We start from the raw sequence: 13,526 nt of genomic DNA, 5'->3' as shown, positions 1-13,526 counted from the left end.
TATAAGAGACAGTGCCTGGCGTGCCCAGTGGGTGACGGGCGTGTGTGCTGAGTGCACAGGGAGCCGGGTCCACCCGGGGCTCACTCAATGACCCCCCCCCCCCGTTTGCTTTCCAGAGATGCAAGTATGACACCTGCAACTGTCAGAACAACGAGGACTGCCTGTGCGCAGCGCTGTCCTCCTATGCGCGGGCCTGCGCCACCAAGGGCGTCATGCTGTGGGGCTGGCGGGAGCGCGTCTGCAGTGAGTGCCCCCTGAGGCTGGGCCCTGAGCACGGGTGGCCCAAGGGAGGGTCATCTCCTGCAGCTGGCTCCTGGCGGGCACCTTCAGGGACCAGGGATGGGGGTGGTCAGGAGCTGTGGCAGCTGAGTTCAGGGTAGGCGTCCCTGGGCGGCTGCCCTCCCTGGTCTCTTGGTCGGATGGGCGCTGCTGCCCTGATGGAGCGAGGCTCAGGGACAGTCTTCGGGGATGGAGCTGGGAGCTGGTCTCTCCTGTGCCTCACTCTGGTCCCTTGTTCTCTGCAGACAAGGACGTGGGCTCCTGCCCCAAATCTCAGACCTTCCTGTACAACCTGACCACCTGCCAGCAGACCTGCCGCTCGCTCTCTGAGGGGGAAACCCACTGTCTCAAAGGCTTCACGCCCGTGGACGGCTGTGGCTGCCCTGACCACACCTTCTTGGATGAGAAGGGCCGCTGTGTGCCCCTGGCCAAGTGCTCCTGCTACCACCGAGGCCTCTACCTGGAGGCGGGGGATGTGGTCTTGAGGCAGGAGGAGCGCTGGTGGGTGTCTGGCCTGGGCAGGGAGGCCTGGGGTGGGGCAGGTCTGCCTCTGGAGCTCTGCTCTGAGTGAGACATGGGTGCAGATGGGCCTGGGGCGGGGGACTGGCAGGGGCAGCTTCCCTTGACTGTCCCGAGTGAGGACTCCTGGGCCCTGTTTATCCCCCTCTCCTTCCCAGTGTCTGCCGAAATGGGAGGCTGCACTGTACGCAGGTCAAGCTGATCGGCCAGAGTAAGTGGATGCTGCTCTGTGCATGGCCACCGGCCCTTTGGCTTGCTCCCCTACTCCTTCTCCTGCCCACCCGTGCCCGCTAACTTCAGCGTGAGCTCAGGCAGCCCCTTTGTCCCACAGGCTGTGCGGCCCCAAAGATCCTTGTCGACTGCAACAACCTGACTGCCCTGGCCACCCGAGAGCCCCGCCCCACCAGCTGTCAGACGCTGGTTGCTGGCTATGTGCGTGCTGGGGAGGGTTGTGGTGGGTGGGCTGGGTGGGGTATTTCTGGCTGAGCCATTGTGGAGGGAGCAGGTAGACTCCTCTATGCCCTGTCCACCAGGTCCGGATGCTGAATCCTATGGATACTGGATTTTGTTGACACTGCCCCTGTTGTGGGAAGGAAGTGGTGGCCTCTGGGCCCCCTGGGAACAGGGGCCAGTTTAGCGGCTCTAGGCAGGCCACCTTCACCTGTCTTCCTGCCCACATGTCGGCCGGAGGGGAGAGGCCTGGGGCCAGGGAGAGATTCTCCCACTGTGTCCTCCCAACTCCCAGAGGGAGCTTTGGTCTCATTGAAGCCCCCTCTGCTGCCCCCAGTACCATACGGATTGTGTCAGTGGCTGTGTCTGCCCTGAGGGGCTCCTGGATGATGGCCGGGGTGGCTGTGTGGTGGAGGAGGAGTGCCCGTGTGTCCACAACAAGGACCTGTACTCCCCTGGGGACAAGATCAAGCTAGACTGCAACAACACCTGGTAAGTGGCCTGGCTGAGGGTACCCTGCTGGGTCCTACAGGGCCAGGGGTGGCTCTGGCTCAGCTGATGGGCAGTCTCTCATGTCTGCCCCTGGTCCTGGAGCAGAGGTGGGGTGCAGGGTATGTTTGGGCTGCTGTGGGTGCTGTTCGGTGTCCTGCATGGGCTGCCAGGAGTTGTCTCCACCAACCCAGGGTCTAAGCCAGGTTGGTGTCTGAGCAGGGGTGGGGCCCTGGGCTCTGGCCCCTTCAGGTTTCTCTCCTATTCTCAGCACCTGCCAGAGAGGACGCTGGCAATGTACCCAGTTCCTGTGCCACGGTACCTGTTCCATTTACGGGAGTGGCCACTACATCACCTTTGACGGGAAGCACTATGACTTTGATGGACACTGCTCCTACGTGGCTGTCCAGGTGAGGCCTGCCCTGCCCCACGGTCCCCACGGTCCCCGCTCTACCGGCTCTGAGATGCAGGAGACCTTGTGGGAGGCCCGTCCTCTGCCCCAGGCCCCACCTGGTCAAGGTTTGGGCTTCTGGCTGGGAGAGGGGTGGGCACGGTAAAGCCCCCTCTCCAGTTCCGTGACCCTCCTGCTGAAGTACCTGTGTGTGCACACGCATGTGTAATCAGGATAGGCCTGGCTGGCTGGCCCAGCCCTGGCACCCCCGGTGCCACTGTTATCCCCAGCCACCCGATGAGGGGCTGCCCTCGCCAGGTCTGAGTTGGAGCTAGCTGACCTCACCCACTGGCCCCTAGGACTACTGCGGCCAGAACTCCTCAACAGGCTCCTTCAGCATTATCACTGAGAATGTCCCCTGTGGCACCACTGGCGTCACCTGCTCCAAGGCCATCAAGATCTTCATAGGGGTGAGTGCTGCCCATCCCTGGGGTTCCCAGAGCCCTTGGGGACCCTCGGACACTGCTAGTGACCTGCCTCTCCTCTGGGCAGAGGACGGAGCTGAAGCTGGAGGACAAGCGCCGGGAAGTGGTCCAGCTTGAGGAGGGCCACCAGGTGGCCTACACCACGCGGGAAGTGGGCCAGTACCTGGTGGTTGAGGCTAGCACCGGCATCATCGTCATCTGGGACAAGAAGACCACCATCTTCATCAAGCTGGCTCCGTCCTACAAGGTGGGCCGCCCCGCCTGCCAGCCCTCTCAGGGCCGCCCCTCTGTGGCCTCTGAACTGTGCTGCCCGCCCCCCCCAGCTGCCTGGCCTGTGAAGCCTATGCTCCTTCCTCACAGGGCACTGTGTGCGGCCTGTGCGGGAACTTTGATGACCGCACTAGCAACGACTTCACCACGCGGGACCACATGGTGGTGAGCAGCGAGCTGGACTTCGGGAACAGCTGGAAGGAGGCCTCCACCTGCCCAGACGTGAGCACCATCCCGGACCCCTGCAGCCTGAACCCGCACCGCCGCTCCTGGGCCGAGAAACAGTGCAGCATCATCAAGAGCGGCGTGTTCAGCGTGTGCCACAGCAAGGTGGGCGGGGCTGCGGGCCTGGGTGGGGCCACAGCCGGGTGGGCGGGGCTGCGGGCCTGGGCGGGGCCACAGCCGGGTGGGCGGGGCCGGGCGAGGGGCGCGGTCGTGGCCCTGCAGCCTCTACCCTGCGCTGAGGGCACTCTGGGGAGTGGCTCCCTGTGGAGTACTTGTCCTTGAGTTTTCTCCTTTCTCATTGTTCTTTGGACACATGAGGAGATGACCAGGTGATCCTCTGAGACTCCTGGTTGGACCCAGCCTCCCTCTGCCTCTCTGACTTACATGCTCACAATGGAGGGAGGGAAGGCAGGTAAGGGGCTAATGACCAGATGGCCCCAGATACTGGCAACAGAGGGCAGGACCGGTTTTAGGATGGCCATCTTATCCTGAGACCTTCGAAGCCCCAGGGCTGCACAGTCAGGGTGTCTTTGGACACCCCCAGTTATGAGTCACTTTGGAGCCCTGGGCCGACCAGGGCCAGACGCAGGGTCCTGGCCTCATGAAGGCAGCAAGGGCCCAGGGCACACCACGTCTTCTCCTCAGGTGGACCCCACAGTCTTCTACGAGGCCTGCGTGCAGGACTCCTGTTCCTGTGACACGGGGGGCGACTGCGAGTGCTTCTGCTCTGCCGTGGCCTCCTACGCCCAGGAGTGCACCAAGGCGGAGGCCTGTGTGTTCTGGAGGACACCGGATCTGTGCCGTGAGTGCCCACTGTCCTGACCAGGGGCTGCAGCGAGGGCTGGGGGCAGGCGGCACTCCCTCCCCTCCAAGTGACAGCACGTATGTCATTAACCCCATGCTTCCTGGGCATCATGCTTCTTCCTGGGATCACTGTGAGACCTGGTTGTCCAGACCTGGCTGGATGTGTCCCTGCCCACTCCCCCATCCCAGCCTCACCTTTGTCTGGGCCCCTGCCTGCATCCTGCTGAGTCTGACCCTGTCCCTATCCTCCTGTCCTCCCTCCAGCCATATTCTGTGACTACTACAACCCCCCGGACGAGTGTGAGTGGCATTATGAGCCGTGTGGGAACCGCAGCTTTGAAACCTGCAGGACCATCAACGGCATCCACTCCAACATCTCTGTGTCCTACCTGGAGGGTGAGCAGGGAGGGCCTTGGGGGCAGGAGGTAGCCCTGCTGGTAGGCGTCGTGGGGCTTAAAGCTGCCATTGGCTGGAGACCCATGGGAACCCTGGCGGGAGGCCTGAGGTCTGCAGATCTGAGGCCCAGGGGGCGGCCAGGCTCACCTGTGGCAGAATGTGTCCTTCGAGCAGTGGGCTTGGGCTGCCCTGAACCTCCTCAAGGAGAATCAGCGAAGCAGCAGCTAACAGCCCTGAGAGGGGCTGGCTAGGCAGAGGACCCCCAGGGGTGGGGAGACCCAGCCCTCTCTGTCCCCTGGCCTTGCCAGAGGAACACCCCGAGAGACACGACTGATGGGTGGGGATGCTGGGGAGGCTCCAGTGGACCTCCCTGGAAGTCCAAGGCCCTTGCCTTGTGCCCGTCAGGTTGCTACCCCCGATGCCCTACGGACAGGCCCATCTACGATGAGGACCTGAAGAAGTGTGTCACTGGGGACCAGTGTGGCTGCTATGTTGGGGACACCCGCTACCCCCCTGGAGCACTGGTTCCCACGAAGGACATCTGCACATCTTGGTACTCAAGCCCACAAAGCAAGGGGTCAGGCGGGGGCTCGGTGCACACGCAGGCACGCCACACACACACACATAACAAGCACACACATGCCTGCACACACACACACTCCCATGCTGCTCCATGCAGGTGCACATACCCATGCGTGTGCACACAGCCACATGCATCTCATACACACACGTCCACACACAGAGTGCGTGCCTGTACTCATGCATGGACACAGTCCCGCAGGTGCACACAGTCACACATGCACATGAATGTCACCTGCCTGTTCCAGCTTTTTCCCATCTTACCTGTCCCGTGCCTCTGCCCGCATTTAGAACCTGGTGGGTGGGGCTCCTCTGGAGCTGGTTTTGGGGATGGGGTCTGCACTGGGAGCAGGCCTGGAGGGAGGGGCAGGAGGCCTGCAGCCACTGTGCTTGCTTTGCAGTGTGTGCACTGACTCCTCACATGTGGTCTGCCACCCGGAGGAAGGTAAGCTGTCCTCTGTTGCTACCTCTGCGGCAGGAAGCCTGCAGCCTGCCCCGTCCCTGAATCCATGGGCCTGGCCTGCGTGGGGTTGTCCTCTTGGGTTCTACCTGTTTGGTGCCCAGACATGTTCAGACCTGCTCTGCTGTGCAGCAGCCCATGGGCTCCTGTGACACGCTGAGTCCCTTCTTATGGGAGCCGGTGCCTCATGGTGAACATCTGCTGCCCCTCCCTCTGTGTCTCCTATGTTCTGATGAGGCCCCTTCCTCAAGGGGAGGAGATCCAGGAAAGGGGTCCTGCTGGGGCACTTGTGGAACTGGGGGCACCCAGTGTCTCCTCAGGTGTGAGTCTGCCTCCACCTGCCGCGCTGATGGCTGGCCTCCTCCCCCCAGGGAAGATTCTCAACCAGACTCAGGACGGTGTCTTCTGCTACTGGGAGTTCTGTGGCCCCAATGGGACAGTGGAGAGGCACTTCAACATCTGTGCAACTACCACGGCACCCCCGTCCACGCCGACTTCCTCCACCACCTCTGTCCCCACCACCACCTCCTCTGTCCCCACCACCACCACCACCACCACCACCATCACCCCCTTCACCAGCCCAGGTGAGGCCCCATGGCCGCGGATCTCTGCTGGGGACCTTGCCTTTCCCCAGCAGCCCACGTGGCCTGGGTGGCCAGCTTCTGTCTGCAGATCAGCTGCCAGATGAGGTAACATCCATGTGGCCTGTGTCCCTGCAAAGATGCCTTTAAGGCCTAATCAGAGGACTTCCTTAAATTCCTGTTTGTTGTGGTCAAAATCATGGACACACTGGACAAACCACCAGGGTGTGACAAGACACAGGAAGGCACACTGAAAAGTGAAGAGAGTCAAAGGGTCTCGGCCTGGGTAACGAGACCCTTCCCCTCTCTATTGCAGTTCTGGCAACTTCAAGTAAGTGACGCTGCAATATGTCACGGTGACAAACAGGGCCAAGATGAGCAAAATCTATAGAACCCCCAGGAGGCTGCTTGGGGCCTGCGAGGCTGGTGGCTTCTCTGCTGAAGGACCAGTGACTTGGGCGACTTTACTGTCTGCTCAGGCCAGGGACTAGTGAGGAGGGGCTGGACCTGCGTGAGGGACCATGCGGTTGGCCAAGAGTAGAGACAAGGCCTGTCCATACTCCCCCTTCCTGGAGCTGTGGCTCTACGGGTTCCTCCTTTTGTCCCTTTTTAAATTTTCTTTTTTTTTTTAGTTGTAGTCAGACACAGTACCTTTATTTTATTTATTTTTATGTGGTGCTGAGGATCGAATTCAGTGCCTCGCACGTGCTAGGTGAGCGCTGTACCCTGAGCCACAACCACAGCCCCCCCTTTTGACACTAGGATGTGGAACAGCTGCGGAAGGGGTGCCTACCTGAAGCTTCAAGGTTTGGGCCTGTCAGACCCAGACATGGCCTGGGGTGGCCTCTGTCCTCTGGGCCTCAATATTATAGTTGTCAAATGAGGGCAAAGTCAGTTTAAGCCCTGTCCTGCAAACTGGTCCTTTAGAGATGACAGGAGGGGCAGCCGTACCTTAAGGATGGTCATGGAGGTCCCAAGCCCTTCTGGGCATGGAGACCTTGAAGGTGCCTCTGCCCAGATGCAAATGACCACTGGGGGGGGGCGGTTTGCTTCTAGAGCACTGCTGCTTCTGGACTGACTGGATCAACGAGGACCACCCGAGCAGCAGCAGCGATGGTGGTGACCGAGAGACCTTTGACAGTGTTTGCAAGGCTCCAGAGGACATCCAGTGCAGGTCGGCCACGGAGCCCCACCTCTCCTGGGAAGAGCTGCGCCAGAACGTACAGTGCAACCTCTCCGTTGGGTTTATCTGCAAAAACGAAGACCAGTTCGTGACTGGACCCTTCGAACGCTGCTATGACTATGAGATACGGGTGAATTGTTGCGTACCATGGTGGGAATGCCCCACCTCGCACACGCCCAGGACCACGCCCACACCCACGCCCACGACACGCCCACGCCCACGACCACACCCACGACCACACCCACGACCACACCCACGACCACACCCACGACCACGCCCACGCCCACGCCCACGACAACACCTATACCCACAACCACAACTCACGCCACACCAACACCATCACCGACCACGCCCACAACCTCACCCACGCCCATGCCCACCACCACAACCACAGAGTCCCCGAGTCCAACGCCCACCCCCACGGTGACAACAATCCCCACCTCCACCACCACCACGACAACCACCCCTCCTTGTCTGGACTGCGAATGGACTGGCTGGCTGGACTCTGGAAAACCCAACTTTGACAAGCCAGGAGGAGATTTTGAACCAATTGGAGGTGTCTGTGCCCCGGACTGGGCAGCTAACATCTCCTGCCGAGCAGTGATGTATCCTCAGGTTCCAGTCCAGCAGCTTGGGCAGCAAGTGGTGTGTGACCTCTCAGTAGGACTGGTCTGCAGAAACAAAGACCAAAGGCCAGGCGGAGTCATTCCCATGCCCTTCTGCCTCAACTACGAGATCAACGTCCAGTGCTGCAGACCCTGTGGCTCCACAACAGCACCGCCTACAACCACCACCACTGAGACCACCACAGGGACCGTTACCCCAACTCTCACCACCATAGAGAATTCAACCTCAACAACTGTCACCACACCGACAACTACCACGACCCACACCCCAACACCAACACCCACCACCACGACCACAGAGTCCCCAAGTCCAACACCCACCACCACGGTGACACCAACCCCAATATCCACCACCACACAGACCCCAACCCCAACATCTACCATCACTACTATCGTCACTGAGACCACAACACCTACACCCACCACCACGACCACAGAGACCACAAGCCCACAGACCACCACCACGGTGACACCAACCCCAATATCCACCACCACACAGACCCCAACCCCAACATCTACCATCACTACCACCATCACTGAGACCACAACACCTACACCCACCACCACGACCACAGAGACCACAAGCCCACAGACCACCACCACGGTGACACCAACCCCAATATCCACCACCACACAGACCCCAACCCCAACATCTACCATCACTACCACCATCACTGAGACCACAACACCTACACCCACCACCACGACCACAGAGACCACAAGCCCACAGACCACCACCACGGTGACACCAACCCCAATATCCACCACCACACAGACCCCAACCCCAACATCTACCATCACTACCACCATCACTGAGACCACAACACCTACACCCACCACCACGACCACAGAGACCACAAGCCCACAGACCACCACCACGGTGACACCAACCCCAATATCCACCACCACACAGACCCCAACCCCAACATCTACCATCACTACCACCATCACTGAGACCACAACACCTACACCCACCACCACGACCACAGAGACCACAAGCCCACAGACCACCACCACGGTGACACCAACCCCAATATCCACCACCACACAGACCCCAACCCCAACATCTACCATCACTACCACCATCACTGAGACCACAACACCTACACCCACCACCACGACCACAGAGACCACAAGCCCACAGACCACCACCACGGTGACACCAACCCCAATATCCACCACCACACAGACCCCAACCCCAACATCTACCATCACTACCACCATCACTGAGACCACAACACCTACACCCACCACCACGACCACAGAGACCACAAGCCCACAGACCACCACCACGGTGACACCAACCCCAATATCCACCACCACACAGACCCCAACCCCAACATCTACCATCACTACCACCATCACTGAGACCACAACACCTACACCCACCACCACGACCACAGAGACCACAAGCCCACAGACCACCACCACGGTGACACCAACCCCAATATCCACCACCACACAGACCCCAACCCCAACATCTACCATCACTACCACCATCACTGAGACCACAACACCTACACCCACCACCACGACCACAGAGACCACAAGCCCACAGACCACCACCACGGTGACACCAACCCCAATATCCACCACCACACAGACCCCAACCCCAACATCTACCATCACTACCACCATCACTGAGACCACAACACCTACACCCACCACCACGACCACAGAGACCACAAGCCCACAGACCACCACCACGGTGACACCAACCCCAATATCCACCACCACACAGACCCCAACCCCAACATCTACCATCACTACCACCATCACTGAGACCACAACACCTACACCCACCACCACGACCACAGAGACCACAAGCCCACAGACCACCACCACGGTGACACCAACCCCAATATCCACCACCACACAGACCCCAACCCCAACATCTACCATCACTACCACCATCACTGAGACCACAACACCTACACCCACCACCACGACCACAGAGACCACAAGCCCACAGACCACCACCACGGTGACACCAACCCCAATATCCACCACCACACTGACCCCATCCCCAGGCTCCACCACCACAGAGACCCCAACCCCGGGCTCCACCACTACACTCACCCCAACCCCATCCTCTACTGTAACTGCCCCTGTCACTGAGTCCACAGCTACAAGCACAGCCACTCCTGCTGCTACGAGCACCGTCTCCCCCACTCCCACTCCCACCAGCACTGGCACAGAGGTTCCCACCCCTACGGGCACAGTACCCACTACCGCGTCAACCGCGTCCACACCTGCAACTTCACCCTCCACCCCCGTGACCACTCAGTCAACCCCCTCCCTTTCCACGGAGTCCACCACCCTTCCCAGCACCCCTCTGACCACCAAGGAGCCTTCTAGCACCACAGCGTCACCCAGAACAACACCCCCTGTGGCCGCTGTGACTACGGGCAGCACTCCTGGACCTGAGGCCTCCACTTCGGGCACCACCCCAGCCTCTCCAGGTAAGGAGACGCATCCCACCCTCCTCTCCCAGGAGAGCCGCCCTCTGCCAGGGAGCCTCACAGCTCTGGGCTGGCCTGGCTCAGTGCCTCGGGGGGCTGCCCTTGCTCTGCCCAGGAGGATGGGCCCTGGGAAGGCCGAGGCTGGCTCCGCGTGCCTTTCCCTCTGAGCACCATCACTGAGTGCAGGGAGCCCCGACCATCATCTGTGCCTGGGCCGCGTGGGCAGAGCCCCTTGGCGAGCCTTGGGCTGTGTAGAACAAGGCCTGCCTGGGCCTCCCTGCCTGGGCCTCCCTGCCTGGGCCTTTGGAGCCTTGGCGTGGCAGAGGAGGCCAGAGGGGCCGGCCCGCTCAGCCTGCTGCCCTGAGCCTCGGCCTCCCCTGCAGTCCTCCCATGGCACACAGTGTGAGTGGTGGCTTCCAGAGCCTTGGTCTCCAGCCAGCCGGCCACCTTCCCCTCTGTGGTCCTGTTGTCGGGTCCCCGTGGCACCTAAGAGGAGTGACGGCCTCAGCTCACGACCTGTCCTTACAGGCACACCCATCTCGAAGACCACTCCCCACACTGTGCCGACAACCACCGTGGGGACTCCCACCAGGACAGGGCTCCCCTCTACCATGCCGACCACACGGGAGACCACCAGAACCTCGTCCTCCTGGGGGACCCTGGCCACGTCCACCCCGATCGAGTCCCCCAGCACCCCGTGGGAGATGAGCACTTCCACCACCTGCTGCGTGTTGAACGACACGTACTACATCCCAGGTGTGTTTGGCCGTCCACCCCCAACACTAGGCAGCCGAAGCTGGGTCTGATCCCTGTTTAATGTGACAGGTTAAGGACCAGGCAAGGTCCAAGCCAGGAACTTGCTCAGGAGGCGGGAGGACAAGGGTGGAATGGGACATCTGGCTGGAAAGAGGGACCAGGGTCCCTCAGCTCGTGAGCCTGGTCAGGGTGGTTGGTCCATTTTCTGTTGCCATGACAGACTACCTGACACTAGATCATTTTTAAACATTAGAGGTTTATTTGGCTCACGGTTCTAGAGGCTGGGAGGAGCGTGGTGTCAGCACCTGGTGAGGTCGTCTGTGCATCCTGATGTGGCAGAGGGCATTCCCAGGCGAGCGGGGCAAGCAAGCTGGCTCCAGCCTTGTTCTCTTCTTCTAAAGCCACTAATGCCACCCCAGGGCTCCACCCCGAGGACCCCATCTAAGCCTGGTCACCTCCCAGAGGCCCCTTCCCAACCCTGTAGCATGTGCCCAGGGACAGTCACACGGGCACCCCTGGGGCACATGACTGTCTGGGCCCACAGCAGTGCCTTCTCTGTCTTCCACGGGACCTGCGTCCTCTAAGGTGGCCACCCTGCCTCTGGGTGGCATGGGGACTGGACCTCTCTGTCCCCGCAGGTGACGTGGTGTACAACAACACCATCGGGGACACCTGCTACTATGTGAACTGCTCTGTTGACTGTGAGTTCCAGTACTTCAACTGGTCCTGCCCGTCCACGCCTTCCCCAACGCCCACATCCTCGGTGCCCACTCCGTCCTCGGTGGCCACGCCTTTGACACCCTCAACACCCAAGCCCTCCACGCCAGCGACCACATCCTCCCAGCCGACACCCGGCACCACCAAGCCCACTGGGTGCCTAGATTTCGATCCTCCGAGACAGGTCAGTGGGCCAGGGTGGCCTCGTTCCCCCGTGCCAGGGGTGTCCCTGCGTCCGAGGCCTGAGGGGTCCGAGATGCTCCTCCCCCTCCCTGCACCATCTGCAGTGCAGGGGCAGCTGCAGCCCTTGGCCTTCTCCAGGCCTGGCCAGGTGGCTGGCCACCACGAAGCCCTGCTGCCGGCGGCCCCTCTGGGGTGGAGAGGACTGCCGTGCTGCCCACGTGCAGCCTGTTGACTCCTAGGGCCTCGTCCTGCAGGAGAACGAGACCTGGTGGCTGTGTAACTGCACCATGGCCATCTGCCAGCACGACAACGTGGTGGAGATCGTGGAGAAGGAGTGCCAGCCCCCGCCCATGCCCACCTGCTCCAATGGCCTCAAGCCTGTGCGCGTCCTGGACCCCGACGGCTGCTGCTGGCACTGGGAGTGTGACTGTAAGTCCCTCCCAGTCGCTCGGGGACTGCCTGCCACTCCCTCTCTGGTGGAGGGTGGCATGGCTGGTCTCCTGGGAGCACGCCTGCCCTTGGGCGCAGAGTCCAAGGCCTGAGCACCTGCTGCAGGCTTGGCGCAGGGCCCAGGGACTTCTCGCACTCCTTCCTCCCCAGGTCTGGGGACCTCCCCAGAACGAGGAGGCCTTCCAGGTTAGAGGGGCCCCTCTGGCTCCACACCGAGGCCCTGTCCTGCGGAAGGGCCCTGTGGATGGTGGGGAGCCAGGTCCAGCCTGCTCTCACACCCAAGTGCACCAGGCTTTTCAGGCCCGCTCTCCCGACCTGACCCTGAATCCTGACTGTGACCCGTTGCGGTCCCCACCCCTGCCCGCCAGCTCACTGAGCTTGTTCTGCAGGCTACTGCACGGGCTGGGGGGACCCGCACTACGTCACCTTCGATGGCCTGTACTACAGCTACCAGGGCAACTGCACCTACGTGCTGGTGGAGGAGGTGACCCCGCAGGTGGAGAACTTTGGGGTCTACATCGACAACTACCACTGTGACGTCAATGACAAGGTGTCCTGCCCCCGCACACTCATCGTGCGCCACGAGACCCAGGAGGTGCTGATGCAAACCACGCAGATGATGCCCCTCAAAGTGCAGGTACGTGGGGTGGGCCCGGCGAGGGTCCACAGTGGGCGAGCAGGCCGGGCTCTGAGCGAGGTCCCCACAGCAGAGGACGGCAGCGAGGGCCCTACCTAGCCTCCCCGGAGCCGGGCTGGAAGGTGGGATGGGGCGGGGTCTCCTGGGGACACAGCGTGCTCTTCTCAGGCCCTCCAGGTGTGTTCAGGGACCCTGCGTCCCACCACTCAAGCCCCGCCCGGGCACAGGTCTCGGCAGAAGCTCCTCCCGGGGACAGGGCGGGTGGTCAGGGCTGCCCTCCTGCAGGTGCAGATGGGCCTCTGCGTCACACACGGCTCCCAGAGGTGACCGAGGCTGGGCAAGGCAGGCCTCTAGCTGGCTGCCCCCTGCTCCTGCCGGGGGCGCCTGACCAGGAATGCTGGCTGCAGGTGCAGGTCAACAAGCAGGCGGTGGCCCTGCCCTACAAGAAGTACGGGCTGCAGGTCTACGAGTCAGGCATCAGCTTCGTGGTGGACATCCCCGAGCTGGGCGCTCTCATCTCCTACGATGGGCTGTCCTTCTCCGTCAGGCTGCCCTACCGCCTGTTTGGCAACAACACCAAGGGC

General features: G+C 61.5%; 1 protein-coding gene across 1 annotated transcript in view; it reads left to right on the top strand.

Moving 5' to 3' along the window:
- Muc2 (mucin 2, oligomeric mucus/gel-forming) overlaps positions 1-13,526 on the top strand; it is a 26,959-nt gene that overhangs the window by 6,765 nt on the left and 6,668 nt on the right. Inside the window, 21 exon segments of the mRNA XM_048807624.1 lie at positions 64-243; positions 525-780; positions 957-1,009; positions 1,130-1,230; positions 1,586-1,740; positions 2,009-2,147; positions 2,488-2,598; positions 2,681-2,860; positions 2,974-3,213; positions 3,754-3,910; positions 4,177-4,308; positions 4,714-4,861; positions 5,289-5,332; positions 5,719-5,931; positions 6,985-7,323; positions 7,326-10,199; positions 10,728-10,955; positions 11,594-11,856; positions 12,110-12,284; positions 12,695-12,942; positions 13,350-13,526. Coding sequence (XP_048663581.1) covers positions 64-243; positions 525-780; positions 957-1,009; positions 1,130-1,230; positions 1,586-1,740; positions 2,009-2,147; positions 2,488-2,598; positions 2,681-2,860; positions 2,974-3,213; positions 3,754-3,910; positions 4,177-4,308; positions 4,714-4,861; positions 5,289-5,332; positions 5,719-5,931; positions 6,985-7,323; positions 7,326-10,199; positions 10,728-10,955; positions 11,594-11,856; positions 12,110-12,284; positions 12,695-12,942; positions 13,350-13,526 — 6,413 coding nt within the window.

Source organism: Marmota marmota, unplaced genomic scaffold (genome assembly GCF_001458135.2).
Source record: "Marmota marmota marmota unplaced genomic scaffold, marMar, whole genome shotgun sequence".
Classification (NCBI taxonomy): domain Eukaryota; kingdom Metazoa; phylum Chordata; class Mammalia; order Rodentia; family Sciuridae; genus Marmota; species Marmota marmota.
Note: the sequence above shows the minus strand (reverse complement) of the source record. Positions and strands in the feature narration are given on the sequence as shown.